This window comes from Geotrypetes seraphini, chromosome 1 (assembly GCF_902459505.1).
Source record: "Geotrypetes seraphini chromosome 1, aGeoSer1.1, whole genome shotgun sequence".
Lineage (NCBI taxonomy): Eukaryota > Metazoa > Chordata > Amphibia > Gymnophiona > Dermophiidae > Geotrypetes > Geotrypetes seraphini.
In genome coordinates this window covers 315,988,895-316,015,096 of record NC_047084.1, presented here as the reverse complement: position 1 = coordinate 316,015,096, position 26,202 = coordinate 315,988,895, and the positions used below count along the sequence as shown (strand labels likewise).

Here is a 26,202-nt window from a genome sequence, read left to right as displayed (position 1 = left end):
TCCTTTTTCCCTTACAGAACAAGCATTGAGATATGCATCTCTATTTATTTAAATCAAACTTATTATACCGCTTTTAATTGCCATAACAGAGCAAGGCAGTGTACTGTCTACATAAAGAAGGAACTACAAATAAAAATAGGATTGAATCAAGCACACTAGAAATCCATGAACACAAGGGGACAAGGAGTGGCGATATCAAGTTTATCCACTGCCAAGTCCCATGAAATAATCAGCTAGCCCCCAAGACTAAAAATAATGCTGAGACAATTCTACTGCTAGACTGAACCAAGCCTTAAGACCCAGATGGAACAGAAGGTAATATACAACATAGCAGAACACCAGAAAATACCACCTTAAGCTCATGTAGAATGTCAGAACAAGAAAAAGCAATGAAATCTGAAAGACATTCAGCAGATCAAATGCTATCTACATCAATGCATAAACATTCAAATCAAAGTTGGAATTAACCAAAAAAACATTGCCTTTACCACTGTATTCAACAAATATTTTTCTGTATTATTTGATACTTTTTTTATTACTAAAATGCGCTGTTGTTTTGCATGTTGTCTGCACAGAATCTGCTAATTGAAATCTCTTAACCCCCCTCAATTAACATCACTAAATAGATGCTAGTATAGCAGCTGCCTTCTGTTATTTTCATGGAATACCAACTATCCGTAACTCTCACTCTTTTGCTGCTCATTAACTCAGACCTACTCCTAGAAGTGTTATGCTCAAAGAGTGGTGTGCTCAAAGTTCAAATGAAGCTCATCAAATTAATCTAAAACAAAACAATGCAAAACTTCCCCTACTTCCATCCCTAACACACCAGCAGCAAAACAGGCACATATGCTAAAGCGGTGGTTTCCAAACCTATCCTGGAGGACCCCCAGGCCAGTCGGGGTTTCAGGATAACCCTAATGAATATGCATGCGAGCGATCTGCATATAATGGAGGTGCCAGGCATGCAAATCTGCTCCATGCATATTCATTAGGGCTATCCTGAAAATCCGACTGGCCTGGGGGTCCTCCAGGACAGGTTTGGGAACCACTGTGCTAAAATAACAATTTCATTTAGTTGTCTTATTGTGACACCTCAAAGGTACAACCAATAACCCATGATTCTGCTGTACTGATCAGACATTCTGAACATGCTACATCAAATGCATCTATACATGATCTTTGAGGGGTATACGTTGTACTGTAGAATGAATGCTATATAAACTTTATTGATTTGTTATCTGTCTAGAATCTAGTGCTGGGATTAGTGCAGGCTAGAAAAGATAACACAAAACTACAAATCTCCACTTTATCAAAATCACCAGTAAAGACGAAAGAAAAAGCCTCAGGTCTCAGGAGAGCTATGTGGTTTGAGCTCTACCTTTATCACAGCATTATCGGCATAAAAAAACTTTCGTCAAATCAGCAAATACTGTAAAAGAGGGGTGAAAATGTATGAAAATAATCTATAGCTCAACACTGGTCCTTCTTATTACAGCCAACGTTTTGTTGGGGGGAGACCACTTCTTCAGGACTGCTGGACCTCCGTGTTTATTGGACATATCTAAAACATAATAAATAACTACACACATCAACCTCCTACAGATTGACAAACTATATTGTTACAGGCAGCTGCCTGTAACCAAGTAGAAATCCCCTATCTGACACTGTCAGAGTTAAAACTGTCCCGATTCCTATAGTTAAGGACAGTCCTTTGAACATGTGTCAGGGGGAATAAAAATGGGCAGGGGGACAGCTCCTAAAGCAGATTTCTACCAGAGCTGGGCAGGCCAGTATACCACCCTATTATTCCCCTGTTAGAAGAGTTGAACAGAATCTCTGTAAGCCCGAGATAATAAGTTCTGATTCAAAAGAGGTTAACTGAGGAGGTGTGGCTCAGGGAACTCAGCCACAGGCTGTGCAACCAATCAGTGTGAAAGCTCACTCAAATAAATGGAAACCAGCTAGAGTGTTGGGGGGTGGGGGGTTGGGGGCAGCTTAGAACGCCACAGCCACAACGTTACCAAGAAGCACAGAAAGGCATCTTAGGAAGGCGAATCTAGGCTTCGTTATACCCAAGGAAAGCTGTCTTCAGAGAGAACCCAGCTGGGAGAGTGAGAGTTTCTAAAGCTAAGTGTGCAGGTAGTGGCAGAGTGTGGGGAGGGGATAGATTTTGAAGCCCTACAAATCAATGGCTTAACTCCACAGGCAGGAAGCAGGGAGGAACTGGCTGGAGCTGACTGTTTGATAGAATTGGGAACGACTGAATCATTCTTTAGTGACCCAAAGCAGAGCATGGAATGGCTGGAAGTAGGAGAAACAGTCTGTGTGTTGGTATGGAATAAGGCGTCATGGAGTGAAAATGATTGTTTGCAAGTAGATAAGGAAGTTGGTCCTAAATATAGAGTGGGCTGTGAATAAGACTGGTAAAATTCCCCTGGGTGTGAAAGGGAATATGGTGTTTTACTACTTAAATGAATACAGCCTAGGAAAGGACACAGTGTGGAAAACTGGGAAAGTTGTCGTCATTCTAGGCTACCTAAAGCACTTGTATGGGGATTTGGGAGGGCAGTGAACAAACTAATTATTTGGGTGGAATGTTCCCTGCATTCTGGTCCCATTTAAACTGGCCAATAGTGCTATAGCCCAGGGTGGGCAGAAGTGCTGTTAAGAATTTTCCAATGTGCTAAGCTTTGGCCTATGCCAGAAGGAAAAGAAGGAAAATTTGGGGTTGGAGGGAGGGGAATAAATATTGATAGTGATATTTGGGTAACTTTATTCTTTATTTGTATTGTATATTAGGATATATTATGATATTATTATATGCAGGAAAATGAAATTATTGAATGATATTTATGTTACCTGTATAGATAATAGTGTAATATGTGGAATATCTTTTGTTCTTTCATTTGTATGACACTGTTTTTGATTAAAAATCAATAAAGAATTAAAAACAAAACAAAAAATCCTTACAAAGAGTGGAAGTACAAAAGGACAACAGTGTACTAACCCAGAAGGCAGGACTTGCCATCCTACCCTCACTGGGGGGAAGGTAAGGGGACTGCTGGAACTGCGCTGAACAAGGCAGCCTGGTTACCTAAGGGGTTCCATTTTGACTAAGACTGTATTATCATTCGATTATGGAAATTATTGGTTTGCCTTTTTGCAAGTTCCTCTGGCCGATGCTGTTGGAAACTGTGCTAAGTATGATTTGTGGAGCTTCTCTCCAAGGATGAGGGTTTTGAAAGACAATAAAGCTTTTCTTTGATACTGAGAAGACTGAGGGCTTTTGTTTAGTGGTTTCAGGAACCCAAGTACCACTGGCACTCCCAGGGAGGCACAAGATCAACAGCATTGAGTGGGAAACATGGACTGTTCACGAACATCCACAGCCCCACCACAAAAGCTAGTGGGATCTAGAACCATATGCAGGTCAGTGGTGGAATGACAGCCAGGTTTTTTTGGGAATTTTTTTTCCTTTTTCTCCTTTTAGATTAAAGTTTTGGACTATTTGACTGGAGAAGGATCTGAAAGTGGTTTTGATCTTGTTGGAGGGTGCAGCCTATTAAGGCTAGGGATTACAAATATAAAGACTGTTGGTGTTTTAAGTTTTTCCATTGGAGGTGGAGAAATTCTCCTGGACTTGTGGTTCCTAGAAGTTGGTATGGCAGAACCGGAAGTGATCCAGAGAATTGGGGCTATACAACCTAAGTTCAGCCCAAGCGACTGGAGCCCACAGAACAGAGCAGAGGAGCTGAAGAGTGGAGCAGTGCCAGTCCAGAGGGAGTCCAGACAGAACATCGGAGATGGTGCGAAGCAGAGCAGACTGGAGTGCGTTCCAGACCAGACGGGTCCTCATCTTGTTAGCTCACAACCTCAGGGTTATCTTTGACTCCTCTCTCTCCTTCTCTGCTCAGATCCAACAAACTGCTAAAGCCTGCCGCTTCTTCCTCTATAATATTACCAAAATTCAACCTACCAAAAACCTTATCCATATTCTCATCACCTTTCACTTAGATGACTGAAATGCTCAACCATCTCTCTTCCCTTCAATCCATTCAAAATTCTGCTGCAAGACTCATTTTCCATGAGAGCTGCAATACTCATATTACCCTTCTCCTCAAGTCATTCTGTTGGCTCCACATCCATTTCCGAATACAGTTCAAATTCCTTTTACTGGCCTACAAGTACATTCACTCTGTGGTGCCTCAGTATTGTCACTTATCTCTCCCTCTGCTCCCCCTATGGACGCTGTTCATCGGGTAGCCCCTCCTATCTGTACCCTTCTCCTCCACTGCGAACTCCAGACTCTGTTCCGTCTAACTTGCTATTCTGCATGTCTGGAACATTACATCAGGCTCCGTCTCAAGCAGTATTCAAATCCAAGCTTAAAGCTTTGAACTCCTAACTCCCACTCACCATATAATACCTACCTTCATATGTCCATCCTATCATTCTCTCTGCAAGAAACTCCCCAACCCCTTTATATCTGTCCATATTAGACTGCAGACTCTTTAGAGCAAGGACTGTCTATTACATGTTAAAATGTACAGCGCTGTGTATGCCTTTCAGTGCTATAGAAATGATAAATAACAGTAACTTAACTAGTTATTGATATTGAAATTAGCAGTTAGTGCTTAAATGAAAACCAGCTATTTTGGGGGTGTTTCAGGAGTGGCGTCAGCACTTGGCCAGTTAAGTGCAGATATTCAACACTTGATCAGTCAGGTTAAATGTGACTACATAAAACACAGTCCTATCTTTATGCAGCAACCCATGGCTGGTTAAGTTCTGAATATTGACTTAACTGGCTATGCTAACCACATAAATTGGACATTCAATGCTGAAGCACTGAATATCCAGGAATAACGCCAGCAACAGCCAACAAAATGCTCACTGCTGCCAGCTGAATATTTACTCCTGTACCAAAATATTGGGGGTGTCCAGGCACCCAAAGAGCTGGCACCTATGGTCTGATTTATAAAAATACCCAGATATCTTTTCAAGAAGAGGTTTCTCAGCTCTCTCTGTAGCATTAATAAACAAGGCCTTAGCTGTCCAATTCAAAATGGAAAAATATAATGCAGAAATCTATCCTTAATGAGCAGAACCCTGATTATCTAAAATAATAAAAAAATTGATTTATATACCACAGTACCTCATGGTTCAGTGGTTTACAATAAGAGATAAGAACTGTAAAAACACAGTGAATTTACACCACAAAACACAGTACAATTCTCCCTCCATATTCGCTGTGATAGGGGAGACCCACAAATAACTTTTTCATATGTTATTCACTGTTTTCTATTAAAAACCATCATGAATACGGTGAAACCGCAAATAACATGGTGGGAGACCTGGCCAGTTCCTGAAGGAGAGGCAAAATATGGTGAAGAAAGTGCTGGGAATCAGCGATTTTTCTCTGTAAATGCTTGGAATCAGCGATTTCTCTATGCAAGCTGACATACCGTATTTTCACGCATATAACGCGCGCGTTATACGCGTTTTTACCTACCGCGCATACCCCTCGCGCGTTATATGCGTGAGCGCGGTATACAAAAGTTTTAAAACATAGTTCCCACCCCGCCCGACGCCCGATTCACCCCCCCAGCAGGACCGCTCGCACCCCCACCCCGAACGCCCGCTCGCACGCGCTCCCACCCGCACCCGCATCCACGATCGGAGCAAGAGGGAGCCCAAGCCCTCTTGCCCGGCCGACTCCCCGACGTCCGATACATCCCCCCCCCGGCAGGACCACTCGCACCCCCACCCCGAAGGACCGCCGACTTCCCGACAATATCGGGCCAGAAGGGAGCCCAAACCCTCCTGGCCAGACCGCTCGCACCCTCACCCCCACCCCGAACGACCGCTCGCACGCGCTCCCACCCGCACCCGCATCCACGATCGGAGCAAGAGGGAGCCCAAGCCCTCTTGCCCGGCCGACTCCCCGACGTCCGATACATCCCCCCCCCCCCGGCAGGACCACTCGCACCCCCACCCCGAAGGACCGCCGACTTCCCGACAATATCGGGCCAGAAGGGAGCCCAAACCCTCCTGGCCACGGCGACCCCCTAACCCCACCCCGCACTACATTACGGGCAGGAGGGATCCCAGGCCCTCCTGCCCTCGACGCAAACCCCCCTCCCCCCCAACGACCGCCCCCCCCCCAAGAACCTCCGACCGCCCCCCAGCCGACCCGCGATCCCCCTGGCGACCCCCACGACCCCCCCACCCCCCTTCCCCGTACCTTTGGTAGTTGGCCGGACAGACGGGAGCCAAACCCGCCTGTCCGGCAGGCAGCCAACGAAGGAATGAGACCGGATTGGCCCATCCATCCTAAAGCTCCGCCTACTGGTGGGGCCTAAGGCGCGTGGGCCAATCAGAATAGGCCCTGGAGCCTTAGGTCCCACCTGGGGGCGCGGCCTGAGGCACATGGGCCCAACCCGACCATGTGCCTCAGGCCGCGCCCCCAGGTGGGACCTAAGGCTCCAGGGCCTATTCTGATTGGCCCACGCGCCTTAGGCCCCACCAGTAGGCGGAGCTTTAGGATGGATGGGCCAATCCGGTCTCATTCCTTCGTTGGCTGCCTGCCGGACAGGCGGGTTTGGCTCCCGTCTGTCCGGCCAACTACCAAAGGTACGGGGAAGGGGGGTGGGGGGGTCGTGGGGGTCGCCAGGGGGGTCGCGGGTCGGCTGGGGGGGCGGTCGGAGGTTCTTGGGGGGGGCGGTCGTTGGGGGGGAGGGGGGGTTGCGTCGAGGGCAGGAGGGCCTGGGATCCCTCCTGCCCGTAATGTAGTGCGGGGAGGGGTTAGGGGATCGCCGTGGCCAGGAGGGTTTGGGCTCCCTTCTGGCCCAACTACCAAAGGTACGGGGAAGGGGGGTGGGGGGGTCGTGGGGGTCGCGGGTCGGCTGGGGGGCGGTCGGAGGTTCTTGGGGGGGGGCGGTCGTTGGGGGGAGGGGGGTTTGCGTCGAGGGCAGGAGGGCCTGGGATCCCTCCTGCCCGTAATGTAGTGCGGGGGTGGGGTTAGGGGGTCGCCGTGGCCAGGAGGATTTGGGCTCCCTCCTGGCCCGATATTGTTGGGGAGTCGGCGGTCCTTCGGGGGGGAGGGATGTATCGGACGTCGGGGGGGGGCATCAGGCTTTCAGGATGGGGACAGACCTTCAAGGGGGGACAGTGCACGGAAGTCAGGGGGGGTGAACGGAGAGTCGGGACAGCGCACGGAAAGTCAGGGCGGGCGAAAGGAGCGTCGGGCAGCATGCGCGGTATACCCGTGAGCGCGGTATACCAAAGTTTTTGTACATATCATCGTGATTTCTGCGCGCTATACCCGTGTGCGCGTTTTATACGGGTGCGCGTTATTTGCGTGAAAATACGGTAATTTGGGGGGAGGAACCAGCAAGCTAAAACCTATGAATAATCGAAACCGCGATTGCTGAAACTGCGAATACGGAGGGAGAACATAAGAATTGCTGCTGCTGGGTCAGACCAGTGGTCCATCGTGCCCAGCAGTCCGCTCACGCAGCGGCCCTTAGGTCAGAGACCAGTGTCCTAACTGAGACTAGCCTTACCTACGTACGTTCTGGTTCAGCAGGAACTTGTCTAACTTTGTCTTGAATCCCTGGAGGATGTGTTCCCCTATAACAGCCTCCAGAAAGCGTTCCAGTTTTCTACCACTCTCTGGGTGAAGAAGAACTTCCTTACGTTTGTACGGAATCTGTCCCCTTTTAACTTTAGAGAGTACCCTCTTGGAGAGGGTAAGCAACCTGTCTTTATCTACCAAGTCTATTCCCTGCATTATCTACCAAGTCTATTCCCTGCATGTCCCCTCTCAGTCTTCTCTTTTCAAGGGAGAAGAGGCCCAGTTTTTCCTAATCTCTCGCTGTACGGTAACTCCTCCAGCCCCTTAACCATTTTAGTCACTCTTCTCTGGACCCTTTCGAGTAGTACCGTGTCCTTCTTCATGTACGGCAACCAGTGCTGGATGCAGTATTCCAGGTGAGGGCATACCATGGCATGATAACCTTCTCCGATCTGTTTGTGATCCCCTTCTTAATTATTCCTAGCATTGTTCACCCTTTTTGCCGCTGCACATTGCACGGACAGCTTCATCGACTTGTTGACCAGTACTCCCAAGTCTCTTTCCTGGGGGGGGTCTCTCCAAGTACTGCACCAAACATTGTGTATTCGTGTAGAAGATTTTTGTTACTGACATGCATCACCTTACACTTATCCATGTTGAACCTCATTTGCCATGTCGCGGCCCAATCCTCGAGTGCGTTTATGTCACATTGCAGGTCTTTGCAATCTTCCTGCGTCTTTACTACTCTGAATAACTTTGTGTAAATTATATATAAAATATAACAATAAAACATTAAAAAATTACTAACTTATCTAGATTATACATATTTATCAGTTAACTTTTTAACAATCTTCTAAAGGCCTGATAAGAAGAATTTAATCAAACCACTAAAACTTTTGTTCCAAAGTCCTGCCTGAAAGGACAGGGTTCTATTAAGAAATTTGGGTTCTAATAAGAAATCTTTTGTAAAAGAGATGAAAATGCATTTTGCTTTTTCACACCTACCAGACAATACATCAATGCTTACATTTATAAAACATCTCTGAACGTCAAACATAGTAATCACAAACATTCAGCTGTGCCTTGCCAAAAGCAGTTTTAATTAATGGCTTCAAAGTGGTTTCTTTTTGACAAGAAATTCAAGGCTTTGGCGGTTCAACGTAGATAAATTACAGCTTATTAAACGTTATCTGTATTTAAATAGCCAAAGTCATAAAATACTGTATAACTGCAGTGTAGGATTATATAGGACTATATAGGATCCATTATCTTTCATGAACACATGCTGTTTATGTTCACCATTAGCTAGAATTATAGGTCATGTGCTGTATGTGGTGTGATTCAATATTCTCCCTCTCTAAATTCTTGATTGCTTTACACCTTACACCACAGGAAGAAGGGTAACTAATAATCTTGACAGACAGACAAGAAGATTTATGTCATCTAAGGCAGGATTTGCAGCATGTGCAGTACATAGTATTTGGAACAGATGCAATAAGGCCACACTCGCACATGAATGGACAAACACAGTGATACCTCGCCACCTTCCTTAGGCAGCCTTTAAGAAACATAAGTGACTCCAATCCATAGAAGAGAAAGTGTTAGGTACTGTTTATCTGTTACTCTTTGTTTAGGAAGCAGTATCAGCTAATACCTGCATCTCTTTATCAGCATTGTTCTAACCTATTTAGTGGCATCAAAAGAGAATTTTAGGGTGGTAGGAAACATTTTTTCTGTAAAAAAAAATAGATTTATGTGCATATAATCAAGTATTTGCATATGAACATGATTAAGATACTTACGTGAACCAAACAGCGTAAGTAGAAGGGGACGGGATTTCAGATCTAGCTCATGCCTTTTCAGTAGGAGCTCAAAGTGAGTTACATTCAGATAAAGGAGATATTTTTCTGTCCCTTGAGGGCTCACAATCGAATGCATACTAATAAATCAGCATCCCTAATGATTACAAACACGCCATTGATGTATTTTCATTTACTATTGCAAAACTTGCTGTCTAAATGTTGTGATCAAGAACGTGACTAATGCTGGCGTGGTTGCTCTCCCATTCAATTGCCAGCTTGACTTGCCAGCAGAAACAGTGCTAGCTCATGAGTGACTTGTAAGGTGCTTAGGATGTTAAAGGAGATCTACATATTTATTTCAATAATATTATCGCATATGAACATTGTGATTACTTATCGCAGTCTGTTTTTGGATACAGTGATGCTCATTTTCAAAGCACTTAGACACACAAAGTACCATACAAAAACTCTGTGTGTCTAAGTGTTTTGAAAATGATCCCCAGTGCATTTAAAACAATTCTCTCTTAGCATTTACACTGATATTATACCAATATCTATGCACAGATTCCAAAAAATAACCCCAAAACCTTTTATATATAGAAACAGCAGATTAATTTCCTTATCTATTTCTATGTTTTTATGTATAATTTAGGAGGTGAAGAACTTTTGCACACAAAAGAGAAGTAGGACTTGGGGATGACAGTATGTGATGATCTTAGGGTGGCCAAACAGGTTGAAAAGGCAACGGAGAAAGCTAGAAAGATGCTTGGGTGCATAGGGAGAGGAATGGCCAGTAGAAAAAAAGGAGGTATTGAGATTAGAGAATGACACGGTGGCGGTTTACCCGCGGCCACCGCATTTTAGCCGCGGGTCACCCGCCGAAAACGGGGAAGAAAACTAGCAGTCGCTGCGGCGACGGGGACAAGGCCATTCACCGCCCGCGGGGCGGTGAATGGTCTTGTCCCCGCAGTGAGGCATGAAGGATCGCGCGGTCCCCGCAGCTCACACCCGCCTGCCCAATCGATTCTAGTGTTTAGCCAGCTCTCTCCCTTCTCCTCACCTTAGTTTGTAGATTTTCTTTTTCGGCAACCCGCACGCTATCAGAGAGCCGCGCACCCGCTGCTGCTCAGTTTCGATCTTCTGCTCTGACGCAACCGGAAACAGGAAGTTGCAGCAGAGCAGAAGATTGAACACTGAGCAGCCGCGCGTGCGCGGCTCTTTGGGAAAGCGTGCAGGTCGCCGAAAAAGAAAACCTATAAACTAAGGTGAGGAGAAGGGAGAGAGCTGGCTAAACACTAGGATCGATTGGGCAGGCAGGTAGTGGCTGCGGGGACCGTGCGATCGCTAGTGTTCCCGGCTCAAATTGGAAGGAGGAGTGAAAGGGAAAAGGATTCTGGGCCAAGGGGATGAAGTCGGAAAGAAAAACCCACAGCAGAAAAGAAAGGGAAGGACTGGCAGGTGAGCCAGATGCTAGAAGCAGGGGGGGGGGGAAGAAAGAGAGAAAAAAGCTAGATGGGGTTGAAAAGAAGAGACACACTGGTATGGAAGAGGAAGATAGGGGAAATCTGGACACAGGAAGGTAACAGAAAGAGGGGAAATTATGTGCATGGGGCATAGGGACAGAGACATAAAGGGGACATGCCATGGGGATGGTATATGGACACAGGGGGGGCAATGACAGATACATAGGGGAGATATTAGAAATTGAGAAAATAGGAGCACAGAAGCGAGATGGTTTGTGGAGATGGGACAGGGACCGAGCTTGCAGGCTCCAGTGGCTTGCACAAATTACATTGTAACGTGCCATGAAAATAAGAGGAAGGAAGGTAGATAGGCCACGCGAGAGGAGCTGAAGGGTAGTAGAAAGGAACAGATGGTAAAGGAGGGAGGGAAGGGTGGTGGTGGAAAGGAATAGAACAGACATTGAAGGAGGGTGGAGAGGAACAGACCCCCAAGGGAAATGTGGAAGACAGAGAGGGAAGAAGACAGATGCCAGACTATGCGGGAGGGGGGGTTAAGGGAGAGGCACAGTAACAGCAAATGGAAGACGCAGAGAGAAGACACACAGTGGATGGAAGGAATTCAATGAGAAGATGTGGAAAGCAGAAACCAGACAACAAAGGTAGAAAAAAAAATTATATTTATTTATTTATTTTTTGCTTTAGGATAAAATAGTATATTAGTTGTGTTGATAAAAATTTATAAACAAAGCCCTGCCAGCTGAACATCTCTTTCTCTAGTTCAGCAGCAGGAACTTTGATTTATAAGAAAGGAATAAGCTAAATATTACAGTACTAAGGCTTATATGGATGCAGCGGGGACGGTGACGGGGCGGTGAATGGGATGGCAGTGGCGGTGACGGGGCGGTGAAAGGGATGGCGGTGATGGTGACGGGGCGGTGAAGGGAACGGCGGTGACGGGGCGGTGCAGAGGATGGTGGGCCGGTGACGGGGACAGATTTTTTCCCCGTGTCATTCTCTAATTGAGATCTCATTTAGGATATGGTGTACAATTCTGGAGACCGTACCTTCAAAAAGATATAAACAGAATGGAGTTGGTCCAGAATGTAATGTAATGTAATGTAATTTATTTCTTATATACCGCTACATCCGTTAGGTTCTAAGCGGTTTGAAGAAAATATACATTAAGATTATAAATGAGAAGTAAGAAGGTACTTAAAAAAGAAGGCTACTAAAATGGTCAATGTGATAAGGCGTACGGGGTTAAAGATCTCAATATGTATACTTTGGAGGAAAGGTGGGAGAGGGGAGGTATGATAAAGAAGTTTAAATACCTATGTGGCATAAATACACATGAAGCAAGTCCCTATCAGTAGAAAGGAAGCTCTGGAATGAGGGGGCATAGAATGAAGGTGAAAGGGGATAGATTTAAAAGTAACTTCAGAAAATGCTTTTTCACAGAAAGGGTGGTGGATGGTGAATGCTTGGAACAACCTCAGTGCAGGTGGTGGAGGCAAAAAGTGTATCTGAATTCAAGAAAGCTTGGGACAAGTATGTTGGTTCTTTAGGGGAGAGGAGGAAATAGTAAATGGCCCATATGGTCTTGTCTGCCTTAATTTTTCTGTGTAATCACATACTAAAATGCATCCAGAAAAAAGATTTCCTTCATTTTATATCTTGAACGCATTTTTTAATTGTTTTAAGTACAGTCAAACCTCGGTTAGCGAGTAACCCCGTTTGCGAGTGTTTTGCAAGATGAGCAAAACATTCTCGCAAAACTTGTCTCGCAAACCGAGTGTTGACTTGATTCACGAGCACCCCCCCGAGAACCAGCTTCGCTCCCCCCCGCTCGCAAAGCCCCCCCCCCGCGCGAACCGGCACCCCCCGCCCAAACAACTTGAACTCGGCGAGAGGGAGAATTAGAAGGCCTTGAGCATGCTCAAGGCCCAACAGAGGCAGGAAGATCTTCAAGCGGCACTGGCATGTCCTGTGGGCTACGTGCCGGTGCCAGACAGGGGGGGGGGGAGAGGGGGGAGCAGTGCCGCTGGCCTCGGGGGGGAGGAGAATGTATCAAAGCGAGTTTCCATTATTTCCTATGGGGAAACTCGCTTTGATATATGAGTATTTTGGTTTACGAGCATGCTTCTGGAACGAATTATGCTCGTAAAACAAGGTTCCACTGTATTTGTAAAATGTTATTTAAGCTATATTTGACATTGTGTATGTGTGTGTGTGTGTGTGCTATAAATTAGTTCACACTAAACATACGATCACTTAGAAAAAAAAGGCTAAAACAATTAAACATTGTTTAAAGAAATGAAAAGAAAATCCAAAATGATTGCAATTATGTCATTAGTTTCTCAGATTATTTAGAAACAAAAAGTCACTGTCTGGAAAGAAATAATAACCCAGGCACACAAAGTATTCTATAGAGTACTCTCTTGTTACCAGGAGCCAAGTTCTTCAGGGTTTATGGCATTTAATTTTTTTTGTTTTTTTAAATAAAAGATATGTAAACTAGTTCAATAAACCTTAGAAAGGCAATATTTATTTTTAAAATTTTCTCCCAGGGCGGCTCAGAACTGTTTATATGAATTTATTCAGGTACTCAAGCATTTTCCCTGTCTGTCCTGTCGGGCTTACAATCTATCTAATGTACCTGGGACAATCGGAGAATTAAGTGACTTGCCAAGGGTCACAAGGAGCAGCATAGGTTTGAACCCACAACCTCGGGGTGCTGAGGCTGTAGATTTAACCACAGCTTTACCTTGCTTGGGCATCTAGAACTCTATACATCTTTGCTCTGTGCCCACAGAAAAAGCACATCTGCTACAAGTTCAGCAGTTGTTTCCAGGGTTGGCAGTTTTGTGGGCTCCTCCTGATCTCAGGTCCTCCCCCCACAGAGTAACATAGTAAATGATGGCAGATAAAGACCTGAACAGTCCATCCAGTCACACTCATTATTAATTCATAAAGCAACAATGAATGTACTCTCTCCTTCCAAATGGCTCTGGCCTCCAGGCAGTTAATGGGCCACAGACGTCCATGCTCCAACAAGAACCCTTGCACAATTTGACGCATACAAAGATTGCCCCAACCTTCCAAGATCATGCTGATTGTTACCAAGATCCTTTTCAGTTGGACTAAGGGAACATCCTTAAACAGATGCTCTCGAACAGCACACCAAGCCAATTGGTTCCAGAGAAAATAGGGGAAGCCAGGATTTAAACGTCAGAGGCTGCTGGAAGAAATATCCTTGACTCAATTTAAGTCAAAACTAAAGACATTTTTATTCAAAGACGCCTTTGACAAATAATTGTCCTATTAAGGACGCCCTGTTCCTAAAGTACCTAGAGAACTGACCCACTCATCTTCTTTCTCCTCCATAGTGATTCCTCTGTCCTATTAATCTCTTTCTCCTCAACAACGCACTTCCGGTCCTATTAACTCTCCTCTTCCCCCCTCTTAAATTCAATCAATTTGTACCTCGCTTAATCTATTGTAAACCGCACAGAACTTAACGGTATTGTGGTATATAAACTATTATTATTATTATTATTTAAGTCCTTTGAACATTGTATATGTGTAAACCAAAATTTTATTGTACACTGCTTAGAAACACTGTATAGGCGGTTTAACAAATTTTTTTGTAAACTTGGAACAATAAGTGCTGAAGGGAGTCTCATATGGACTCTTGCCCATGGAACTACCTCCTGAGTTGCTGCCATTGAACAAGAAGATGAAGATAGTCCCAAGCCCTTAGGGCTCACAATGCATAGGACACAAGTGGGACAAGAAATTATTTTCTCACTCTTGCGGAGAAAGACTTCTACTCAAGTGTCAAACCAGATCCCTAGGTATTCAAAAATTTGTGAAGATACCAGATGGCTGTTGGTGAAGTTCAAAACCCAATGTGTGTTTAAAAAAAACAAACAAACTACATTGTCCCTTACCAATCTCACCTCCCATTTAATATCATTTAATGGTCATAAGGGTGAACCTGGATCCCCTTCTTGCAAAGGAACACTAAGGCTCCCATCTTACATTAAGCAGCAGAGAAATTTGGGTGCTTTTAAGAAACTGTTAAAATGCCACCCGTTCTATGTTATAAAATATATGAGCTGAGTGGGTGGTTGGAGTGGAACTGTTCTTATGTGATTAGTGCAGTAGGCTTTGGTAAGGAAAGATTGATGTCTGTATAAGGAGAAATTAGGTTCTTATCTGCTAATTTACTTTCTTTTAGCCTCTCCAGACCAGCATAGGGTTAATCTTACAAGTGGGTATATATCTCATCATGACCAGCACTCGAGAGGGTCCTGGAGGTGTCCCCAAGGGTCCAGGTCCTCAAGCATTAGTTAAAACTCTCCTCAGACAACAAAGCCTCGTCCGAAGTGGTACGCGGACGCTTGGACGAGGAAGGAGGGGGGGATGTGAAAAGAATTAAGGGGTTAAAACATCAGAAGGCGTGGAGGGAAAACCCCCCCCAAATATCCCCTGGACACAAGTAGGACCCACAGCCACCTATATGCTTTACACAAAGCAAAAAGAAAATGGAGGGGAGGGGAAACCCTGTCTGTAACAATGAATGCAGTAAAATACAGATTTACTCAAAATCTGACAGTGTAAATACTGGTGGCCTAGAGGTTTTAAGATTTAGTTAAACCTAAATCCATAAGTGAATAATTTAATCATCAAAAGTAAAATAATATGTTAACCTACCTTGAATAACATGCGAGTTGTCTTTCAGAAAGAAGTTATACAGGTATTTGGGAATGAAAGCCGACATACAGGCATAAGCAAGAGCTGAAACAGAATTGGGACAATGTAAATTAAGTTGTAAAGAACAACAACTGTTTTTCATCTTCTACGCAATTTATGTACATACCTACCCTTGGATTCTATAAAGGTCACCCAAATTTGGGCATCAAATAAACCCAACTATTCCACAGTAAAAAAGGAAAAAAAACAAAATAATGCTGTGGAATGGATGTTCTTGATGCAGATATTGATTGAATTAAACACATGTAGGGTACAAACTCATCCACATGAAGAAGCAATGATGCAGACCTAACACGGTCCATGTGTCAGCTAGAGACATCTTCCTCAGGGGTCCTGAACTATAAGTGCACAATAATGAAGGCACAAATATGGATAAGAAAAATGTCACTAAAAGCCAGCAAAACTCCAATGTGAATGTGAAGGAGAGCTAACCAGTGGCTGCAATGCATAAGCAGATCTGTTCATAAGTCTTAATTAGTGCCAATTAATATCAAGAATTGATTATTAATAGCTCGTTAGTTTTCTTGCAGATATGGGATCTGTGCCCAAAGTTGACTCTACACACTCTCAGGTGTGAGATTGTTGGAGATTGCATTAACGCTGAAATTGAGTATTAAGAAGTCGAAACCTGAGAGTGTGTAGAGTCAGCGTTGAAGTGTTGAAGACACCAGAACCCTTCAAGCTAAGTGAAAGAGTGAAAGTAGTAGATTTTTCCTCTGCAAAGTAGTGGGTTGGGTCCTTAGTATGAGATTTTTGTATTTTAGAAGTGGCGCGTTTTATGCCTATGATAAGAAACCAAGTTTTAGCTAAGGGCTCCTTTTACAAAGGCGCACTAGTGGTTTTAGCGCGTGCTAAAATGCCGCACACGCTAGCCGCTACCGCCTCCTTTTAAGCAGGTGGTAGTTTTTTGGCTAGCGCATGCTAATCCTGTGCGTGCGCTAAAAACGCTAGCGCACCTTTATAAAAGGAGCCCAAAGTCATTTTTGGCACATATTTAACAAATTTGAGATATTCACCATTATATTCTTTGAAAAACGTTTAAAAATCAGCTCAAAAGTATGAAGGATTAAGCAATGATTGGGTGGTGAGGTGGTTGGAGGGTTGTCTCTCCTTTTTTGCCTCTCCATGTCTCTGAGCTATCCTATCAAATATAAAGCTGATATTGACAGACTTTTCTATTTCTTTGTGGGTAGTGTTTTTGGATATATAAACAATAAGAAAATGAGCAGCTTAAATATATTGTGATTGCTGCTTCTGTGAAATTTTTGAGGCTTTTTCTCCATTGTATTTGAGGGTGAACCCACAACTGGCTAGTAACATTGTTTGAAAATGTATGATAATATGCTAATTACAATGTCAACACAATATGCAACAAAACGTCTTAGTTTAGTGTTTTAATGAAGGTGGAACACAAGTACATGCCTTAATAACATAGGTTACCAGCACCGGTATCGGTGCAAGAACAGGAAAGGAAGCTTCCAGTAAGAGAAGAGGGAAAGAGATATAAAACTTTCAACATCATCATTAACTCTGCTACAATCACTTCCAGCAACTGCTAATGTCCACAAGGTGATATGAGCAGGAGTCTATATTATTTATTTATTCATTCAATTTTCTATACCATTCTCCCAGGGGAGCTCAGAACGGTTTACATTATTATCTGTTGACTTCTAAATTGTCCCTTCAGTGGTAAAACAGGCACAAAACATTGCATGGATATTCAAAATTCAAGTTTGGAGCAGACAGTGTATAAGAAAGATACACAACTATTGCAAAGGTTGTACCTACCTTCATTGTTAAAATTCAAGTACAAGAACGGTGCGCAAAGAGAGTCAAGACCTATTGGGGGGTGGGGGGGAAAAGAGCACACACAGACTTTAGATTATCCCAGGGAATTTATCAAGACCTCCACAACTGAAATCAGGTGATGATTTTTACCATCACTATATCTTTGCACTCGAAAAAGTTACCCAAACAGGTTCTGACAAGCAGAGCAACCAGAAAAGTGGGGAAATAAAAGCTGAGGCAAGTACCTAGCACCTAGAATGATGAGGCTGCTATTGACAGCAGTCCTACTAAACTTTAACTAAATCAGAGTTCGATATTTTGGAGGCATCTCTGGGACATAACAAAACTGGGGTGAATCCTAATTTTATCATCAGATCCTTCACCTGTGATGAGCCAGCTGAATCCTAATTTTATCATCAGATCCTTCACCTGTGATGAGCCAGCTGAATCCTAATTTTATCATCAGATCCTTCACCTGTGATGAGCCAGCTGAGGGTCTCTGGAACCCAGGATCTTGTCTTCAACCATGGCAAAATCTAGGTCATACTCACTGGATCCCTAAGCGATGGGCTTTCCCAAATCTACATTATATATTTTTTTAACCACACTTTTCCTCCAGGTATTTATCCAAAACTCTTGTGAGATTTGCTATATTAATCAAATTAATTACATCCTTAGCAACAGACTCCACGGTCTAAGCATGTGCTGTGTGAAAAAACATACGTGCCAAAATGAAACTGTTAACTTCAATGATGCAAACATTTTTGTAGGAGTGTTGCAAGGGCTATTTTAGACAGGTTAGCCAGGTGCAGAAGAGAGTTCAACTTACCCTGCCAGTACACAAGGTCAGGGTGGGACACTACCCAAGCTTTCAACACACATCTGAATTTTGCATGACCCTCAGGTGATGAGAGCAGCTCGTCATACTGGTGACAGCGAGGAATATCAACTTCAATCTGCAGTACAGCCAGGTACATATAGAACAAGGAAAGAAGACAAGAGCAAAGATAAGTCAGCATTACTGTTTTACTTAACTGACTGTTTAAACAATTGAGTACATATTAGGGTTGGGCCTGGAAGGGCCTGGCCTGCCCTTTTTCTCCTTAAGCAGTTAACATGCTAAAAAAACTTAGTTTGGACATTCACAGATCTAGTGTTTTGGGTATGTTTGACCACATTAATTACACTGGAAATTTTTATTGAAAGTGGTGGTTTGCGTAGAATTTTACAAGTTAGGCCCAGGTAGAGCCTACCACGGGGAGTGAAGGAGGGTGAGTACAGCGGAGTAGTGGGTGGCCAGGAGGGGGGAAATGTGTTTTCTGTTGGGGGAGAGGGGGGAAGATGTGGAGGTGGCAGCCACATGTGCAGTTACAGTTGAAACCGAGCCTCAAATTCTGTTTTGGCCGCAACCAAAACTGCTGGTTTCAGTCAGCCTCTAATAAGGAGCTCGAATGGGAACTGAACCCAATTCCCCAGGTTTTCATACCTCTGCACTAACCAAAAGGATACTCCTTCACTCCTAACCTCTTTTCAATATCACTCCTAGAATGCCTTCACTGACTATTCAGGTCAACTTATGCACACACACTCAGATAAATTTATGTACATAAGTTTATATATATATATATGTATATATATATATATATATACATATTAGGCTCGCAAATTTTGCAAGCTGTGCCACACTAAACTGGTGGCTGTGGCTTGAGGGCATCTGGAAGTGCACAGACATCGATGAAATGACATCACGGATGTACGTGACATCATCCCATCGACGTCTGAACACGCATGGAAGCCCTTCAGACAGGGCTCTGAGCCGCCAGTTAGGGGTGCAGAAAAAAAAGAAGAGGTGGCGGAGAGGATGAGAGATGCCAGGGAGGAGGAGAGGTGCTAACAGCAGCTGACTGCCTACAGAATATCCCCCTCGCTGTGAGAGGCACATTCTGTAGGCAGTCAGCCGGCAGCTCTCCTCCTTCCCAGCATCTGAAGGCACACCTAAAATCTCATGCGGCACAAAGTTTGCGATACACTTATTTAAGGCTTCAGGACACCTAGAGCCTGGGCCAATCAGTTCTTAGGCTTAGTGGAGATGGGCGAGGATGAGCGGACCCGATAAGCCCAAGGCCTGATTGGTCCAGGCTCCTAGAACCTGGGCCAATCAGGCCTTAGGCTTAGAGGGGATGGGCTGGGAAGGGGCAGGCCTGCCTCATTTCAACGAGGCAGGTCTGCCGTCCGGCCAACAATTAGAGGTTAGTTGGGGGGAGGTTGGTGGGGTCATTGGGGGGGTGTTAGCACGGAGGTGTTAGCATGGGGGAGTCCAGAGGGGGGCGTCCTCCGGCAGAAGGGGTTAGGCACCCTCCTGCCAGCAATCGGGGGTGTTAGGTGAGGGTGTCGGGGTTGGGCACCTTCCTGCCGGCGATTGGGGGGGAGACAGGCAGCTGTGGCCAATATACTTATCATAGTGGCCAAGTCTACTTACAATGTAGGCCAGCATTTTGCAATCGGGGGTGTTGGGTGGGCGGCGTTCCGGCTGGAGGGGTTGGGTACCCTCCTGCCGGCGATCGGGGGTGGGTGGGGGACAGGGGGCTGCGGCCGCTATATCTATTGCGGCAGGGAGATCCCTTGCCGCAATAAGTGTAGCGGCTGTGTCTGCTCTAACCCGATTCTGTAACCGGAATCTGTAACATGGACGCCGGTTACAGAATCAGGGTTAGTGTAGACCCAATTCTGTATAGGACGCTCCTCCCGGGCGTCCTATACAGAATCCGGGCCAATAAGTAGTTAAAAAGCTTTTTTTTTTTTTAAATTACCCCATACTTTGGGCAATTTTATTTAATAATATTTCTCTGTGTAAAACACTGTTTGCCTTTCAATAATTTACTCCTTTAGAGGGCAAATTTCAAAAGCCACTTTGACACATAAAACTGCATAAAAATTGTGGGGAGGATGGGATTCCTGAAGTGAGAAAAAGATGGGATTTAGAAATCATGCTTACTTTTTAATTTTCAAAAGTACCACACATTTTTTATTTGGAAAAAGTACCTTCATTTAAAAAAAAAGTGGAAATGTGTGTGAGCACTTTTTCTTTAGCCTATATCCAAAGGGAGAAAGAGTACACATATTTTCATTTTGAAAACCAGTACAAAGTCCACTGATAAAAATTACCCATGGACTTTGCAGGTACATTTTCTACTTGAAAACAGTCCCCAAACAATAATGTCTCTTTTTTCCCATTTTGTTCATCTTTCTCTCTTGCAATACAAATACTAGATATAGCTACAAAAAGCTTGTTTACTCAGCAAGGCTCTTGAGAGCAGCTTTTTTATTTGTATGAAAACCTATTTGCGTATTTTCACATCTAATAAGCAGATTAGAATTATATTTAATAAAAAAGAAAATACTGGGTAAGGATATATGGTGTGGGAAAAACCATAAAAGGAAATGCTGTAATATTTTTAACACAAAATCTGAACAACTTCTGTACCAATCTAGTACTAGAATTTAGCTGATAAATGAACTGCCAAGTTCCAGTAGCCATGTACAAGTAGGTCCTGGAAAGAACTGTTTGGAATAACCCTCCTGAGCCAGTTTCTCTAACCCTTTGGGGTAGCACGGCAAAAACCCCAGATCACACAAATGAAAGAATAAATCACATACCTGCCTGTCTGTAGGAATTGGTGTATCCTTATCAATGGCATCATACCTGTCTTGAATGGCACCCTGTAAAACCAAAATATAGACATCATTAACTAGCCTTGAAAGACAGCCCCAATTGCTCGTTGTGAAGGGTAAGATAGCAACCAATAAGCAGAATAAATAAGCAATTAATAGTAGTTATGCTCTTGTTTATAACTGGCATCTGTCAACAAGTAGGGAAAGCATAATGAGTATGGCTCATGAAATGGTTTCCAAACCCTTGGAGGGGGTTCATTTTTCTTTCACTCTTCCCCTCACTACCACCACCACATACAGGAATTTCATTTCTACAGAAAAGAAAACTCCTCCATGTCACCTCCTTTCCTTTTCATGACTAGAGCTGCCTTCTAGTGCTCCACATCCACTGTCTTCCCATTGGCTAGTTCCTACCTACAATATCCCCCCACTTACCTGTGCAGCAGCAGCAGCATTCCCTCCCCTTCCACTTCCCTGTGCAGCAGCAGCATTTTCCTCCCCCTCTACTTTCCCGTGCAGCAGCAGCATTTCCCACCCCACTTCCCTGTGCAGCAGCATTTCCCTCCCACCCTTCCCCGTGCAGCAGCATTTCCCTCCCACCCTTCCCCGTGCAGCAGCAACATTTTCCTTCCCCCACTTCCCTGTGCAGCAGCAGCATTTCCCCCACTTCCCTGTGCAGCAACAGCATCCCCCCACTTCCCTGTGCAGCAGCAGCATTTCCACACCACTTCCCTGTGCAGCAGCAGCAGCATTCCCCCCCATACACACTTCCATGTGCAGCAGCAGCATTTCCCCCCTCCCATGTACAGCAGCATTTCCCCCACACACTTCCCTGTGCTGCAGCAGCATTTCCTCTCCCCTTCCCTGTGCAGCAGCATTCCCCCCTTCCCTGTGCAGCAGCAGCATTTCCCCCTTACCTGTGCAGCAGCAGCAGCATTCCCCCCTTTCCCTGTGCAGCAGCAGCAGCATTCCTCCCCCCCTTCCCTGTGCAGCAGGGTAGCAGCATTTCTCTTTGTCATTTCTAGCTGGCTCCCTTGTCAAAGTTATTTTTGAGTTAAAAGCCGCTGCCACGGCTCCTCTTATAATCCGTGCCTGCATAGGAAGTTTTCTCTCTGATGTGACTTCAGAGAGGCTTCCAATGCAGGTGCAGCTCATGAGAGAAGCTGACGCCGCAGCTTTGAACTCAAAAATAACTTTGGTAAGGGACTTAAGAATAACTTCAGTAAGGGAGCTGGCCAGTCTGCGGGCCGCAGAACAGTACCTGGAGGGCCGCGAGTTTCAGACCATTGTGTTAGACGGAGTGAGGGTGGGAGGGGGGAGTCGCTGCCTTGGTCGTCGCCTCCGTGTATCCGTGCTTAAGGTGCCTCCGCATGCGCAGTAGAAGGAGCCAGCGTCACCGAGGGAGGGCGTTGGGAAAACCACCGCTAGCTCCTTCTACTGCACATGTGTGGCACGGAAGCAGGGATCATAAAGATTGAAGTGTGCATGCACGCTAAGGGTTTTACTATAGCGGATATTTTTATCAAAGATCATCAGCGTTTATAATTATTTTAGGGCTTACCTCCACCCCAAGTAGAGCTGCCCAAGCCATTCCTCTTACAAGTGGTGGGACATCTACCCTAGCTTCTTTCCAAATCTGATTTTTTTTGTATGGATATGCCTAAAAAAAAAAAAGAAGAAAGCAAGCACAGGAAAGGAATTGTTAAGCAGATGGATATTATTCGGTTAGAGAACATTCAAAGCGCAGTGCAAACAAACTGATTCACTGGTGAAGACTGCAGGAGTGTAAGAGCTGAGGCAAGCACTGTAAAATATGAAAAAAATAAAAAAATAATTATAGTGTGCCATCTTCTGGGGAAGAACAATCTTTTGCTAAATGTGTTTATCTATCAGATTCCATATACTGTCTGTACCATTTTACTCAAATCATAAGCTTTCAAAATGGTTTACAAAATTAAAAGATTTTTAACAAATGGGAAAAAACAGGTTAAACAAAAGAGAAAATTTAATATAAAAAAAGTATTTTAAAACAATCCTTCACATTGCTACTTTAGCAAACTCACATGTCGGTCTTCCTGCCCTCCTGCTCCGTTTGAGGCCACTGGCTGATTGTCTGCTGCAAGTTCTTGCGAGTCAAGAACTCGTAACAGTCAATCAGCCAGCGGCCTCTAACGGAGCAGGAGGGCAGGAAGATCGCTCCTGCTTCATGTACTGGCTAGCTACCAGGGACTCGAAAGGTACGTGGGGGAGGACGTGGTTGTCTATTTCAGCAGACACAGGATGCAGAAGGGATTCCTCCTATCCCACCCACCGCGAGGCTGCCGGGGTCTCGCAGTGGGAAAGTTGGCGGCGTTCGGATGGAAAGGAGAGATGGAAAGATGCTGCACAGGAGGATGGGTGGGAGGGTCAGTGGGGTTTTGTTGTGCAGCGGCAGCAGCGGAGGTATGTGTGTGTGAAAATGCTACTGCCGGTGAATCCAGGGATGGAGTCAGGGACGTTCAGGAGGGACTTTGGGGGTCAATCTAACTAGAGCTTATTTTTGGGGTAGGGCTTATATTAAGACCTACCCATAAAATCATGCTAGGGCTTATTTCTGGGTAGATCTTATTTCTGGGAAAACACGGTATGTGCGTCTGCTGTATACATGCAGAGGCATAAATCACAACTTTCATTATCACTCACACAATAACCACCAACATGAAAAGACATTAAAAAAGGGGAGAGATAGCAATGTTACTTACCGTAACAGTTGTTATCCAGGGACAGCAGGCAGCTATTCTCACTAGTGGGTGATGTCATCCGACAGAGCCCCGACACGGACATCTTGAAAGCATGTCTTGCTTGAAGAAACTTAGAAGTTTCGAGATGCCCGCACCGCGCATGTGCCAGTGCCTTCCCGCCCGATGTACCGGGCGTGTCTCCTCAGTTCAGGTAGCTAGCCTGAGAAGCCAACCCAGGGGAGGTGGGTGGGACGTGAGAATAGCTGCCTGCTGTCCCTGGATAACAACTGTTACGGTAAGTAACATTGCTTTATCCCAGGACAAGCAGGCAGGTATTCTCACTAGTGGGTGACCTCCAAGCTAACCCCAATGGGATGGTGGGAGAGTTGGCAATTTCAAGAGAATAAATTTTGTAACACTGTTTGGCCAAACTGTCCATCCCGTCTGGAAAAAGTGTCCAGACAATAATGAGAGGTGAATGTATGAACCGAGGACCAAGTGGCAGCCTTACAAATCTCCTCAATCGGTGTCGATCTGAGGAAGGCTACAGAGGCTGCCATTGCTCTGACCTTATGGGCTGTGACCTTACAGGGAAGGGATAATCCAGCCTGGGCATAGCAGGAAGAGATACAAGCCGCCATCCAGTTAGAGATGGTGCGCTTCGATACAGGTCGTCCCAACTTGTTTGGATCAAAGGAGACGAAAAGTTGAGGAGCAGTTCTGTGAGGCTTTGTGCGATCCAAGTAGAAAGCTAAAGCACGTTTACAGTCCAGAGTGTGCAAAGCAGCTTCCCCAGGATGAGAATGAGGCTTTGGAAAGAACACTGGAAGCACGATGGATTGGTTGATGTGAAATTCAGAGACCACTTTAGGCAGGAATTTCGGATGAGTACGAAGAACCACCTTGTCATGATGGAATACAGTGAACGGTGGATCCGCCACTAGGGCCTGTAGCTCACTGACGCGGCGAGCAGACGTGAGGGCCACCAGAAAAACCACCTTCCAGGTGAGATACTTAAGTGGAGCCTTGTTGAGAGGTTCAAACGGAGGCTTCATGAGATGAGACAGGACAACATTGAGATCCCAAACCACAGGAGGAGGTTTGATAGGAGGGTTGACATGAAAAAGACCTTTCATAAATCTGGAAACCACAGGATGAGCAGACAAAGGTTTCCCCTGTAGAGGCTGATGGAAAGCCGCAATAGCACTCAGGTGGACTCGTATGGAGGTAGACTTGAGACCAGACTGAGATAGGTGTAGAAGGTAGTCCAATACAGAAGAAAGGGAAGCTCGCTGAGGTTCCGTGGCATTGGAAATACACCAGAAGGAGAATCTAGTCCATTTTTGGGAGTAGCATTGTCGAGTAGCAGGCTTCCTGGAAGCCTCCAAGACCTCCCTCACTGCTTGAGAAAACTGGTGAGGAGTTATGTTGAAAGGAACCAAGCTGTCAGGTGGAGGGACTGCAGATTGGGATGAAGTAGTGAACCTTGATGTTGAGTGAGTAGTGAAGGAAACACTGGAAGAAGTATGGGCTCCCTGCTGCTGAGTTGATGTAGAAGGGAGAACCAAGGTTGTCTGGGCCACCGAGGAGCAATTAGAATCATGGTGGCATGGTCTGATCTCAACTTGACCAGAGTCTTCTGAATGAGAGGAAAAGGAGGAAACGCATATAGGAAGCGATTCCCCCAACCCAGCAGAAAAGCGTCTGCCTCGAGGCGGAGAGGAGTGTAGATTCTGGAGCAAAACTGAGGCAGCTTGAAGTTGTGGGGGGCTGCAAAGAGGTCTATCTGAGGTGTCCCCCACTGTGCAAATATCTGATGAAGGGGTTTGGAATTGAGTGTCCATTCGTGAGGTTGGAGAAGACGACTCAATTTGTCTGCCAAGACATTGTCCTTCCCCTGAATGTAGACAGCCCTGAGGAAGGTGTTGTGGCGGACCGCCCAATCCCAGACTCGAAGAGCTTCCTGGCAGAGGGAGGCCGAGCCCGTGCCCCCTTGCTTGTTTACATAATACATGGCGACCTGATTGTCGGTGCGAATTAGGACCACCATGTCGTGAAGCAGATGTTGAAAAGCCTGAAGAGCATTGAAGATGGCTCTGAGCTCCAGAAGATTTATTTGATGGAGTCGTTCCGCACTGGTCCAGAACCCCTGAGTGCGAAGACCATCCAGATGAGCTCCCCATGCATAGTTCGATGAATCGGTCGTGAGAACTTTCTGGTGGGGAGGAGAGTGAAACAGCAAACCTCTGGATAGATTCGAAGAGGTCATCCACCAGAGAAGAGACTGCCGTAGAGCAGGAGTGACTACAATGTGGCGGGACAATGGGTCGGACACCTGAGTCCACTGAGATGCCAAGGTCCATTGAGGAATTCTGAGATGTAGTCTGGCAAAAGGCGTCACA

At 45.2% G+C, this 26,202-nt stretch overlaps 1 protein-coding gene across 8 annotated transcripts in view; it reads right to left on the bottom strand.

Moving 5' to 3' along the window:
• Positions 1 to 26,202, bottom strand: part of TBCK (TBC1 domain containing kinase) — a 433,115-nt gene that overhangs the window by 292,565 nt on the left and 114,348 nt on the right. For all 8 annotated transcript variants that reach the window (XR_004540454.1, XR_004540453.1, XM_033956547.1 and 5 more), the window contains exons 15-19: positions 22,642 to 22,740; positions 21,066 to 21,128; positions 18,238 to 18,364; positions 17,409 to 17,459; positions 15,561 to 15,644 (exon numbers count right to left, since the gene is read on the bottom strand). Coding sequence is in view for 6 of the 8 variants with exons in the window: in XM_033956547.1 (XP_033812438.1) it covers positions 15,561 to 15,644; positions 17,409 to 17,459; positions 18,238 to 18,364; positions 21,066 to 21,128; positions 22,642 to 22,740 (424 nt within the window). In the remaining 2 variants the exon portion in view is untranslated. The remainder of the gene's footprint in view (positions 1 to 15,560; positions 15,645 to 17,408; positions 17,460 to 18,237; positions 18,365 to 21,065; positions 21,129 to 22,641; positions 22,741 to 26,202) is intronic.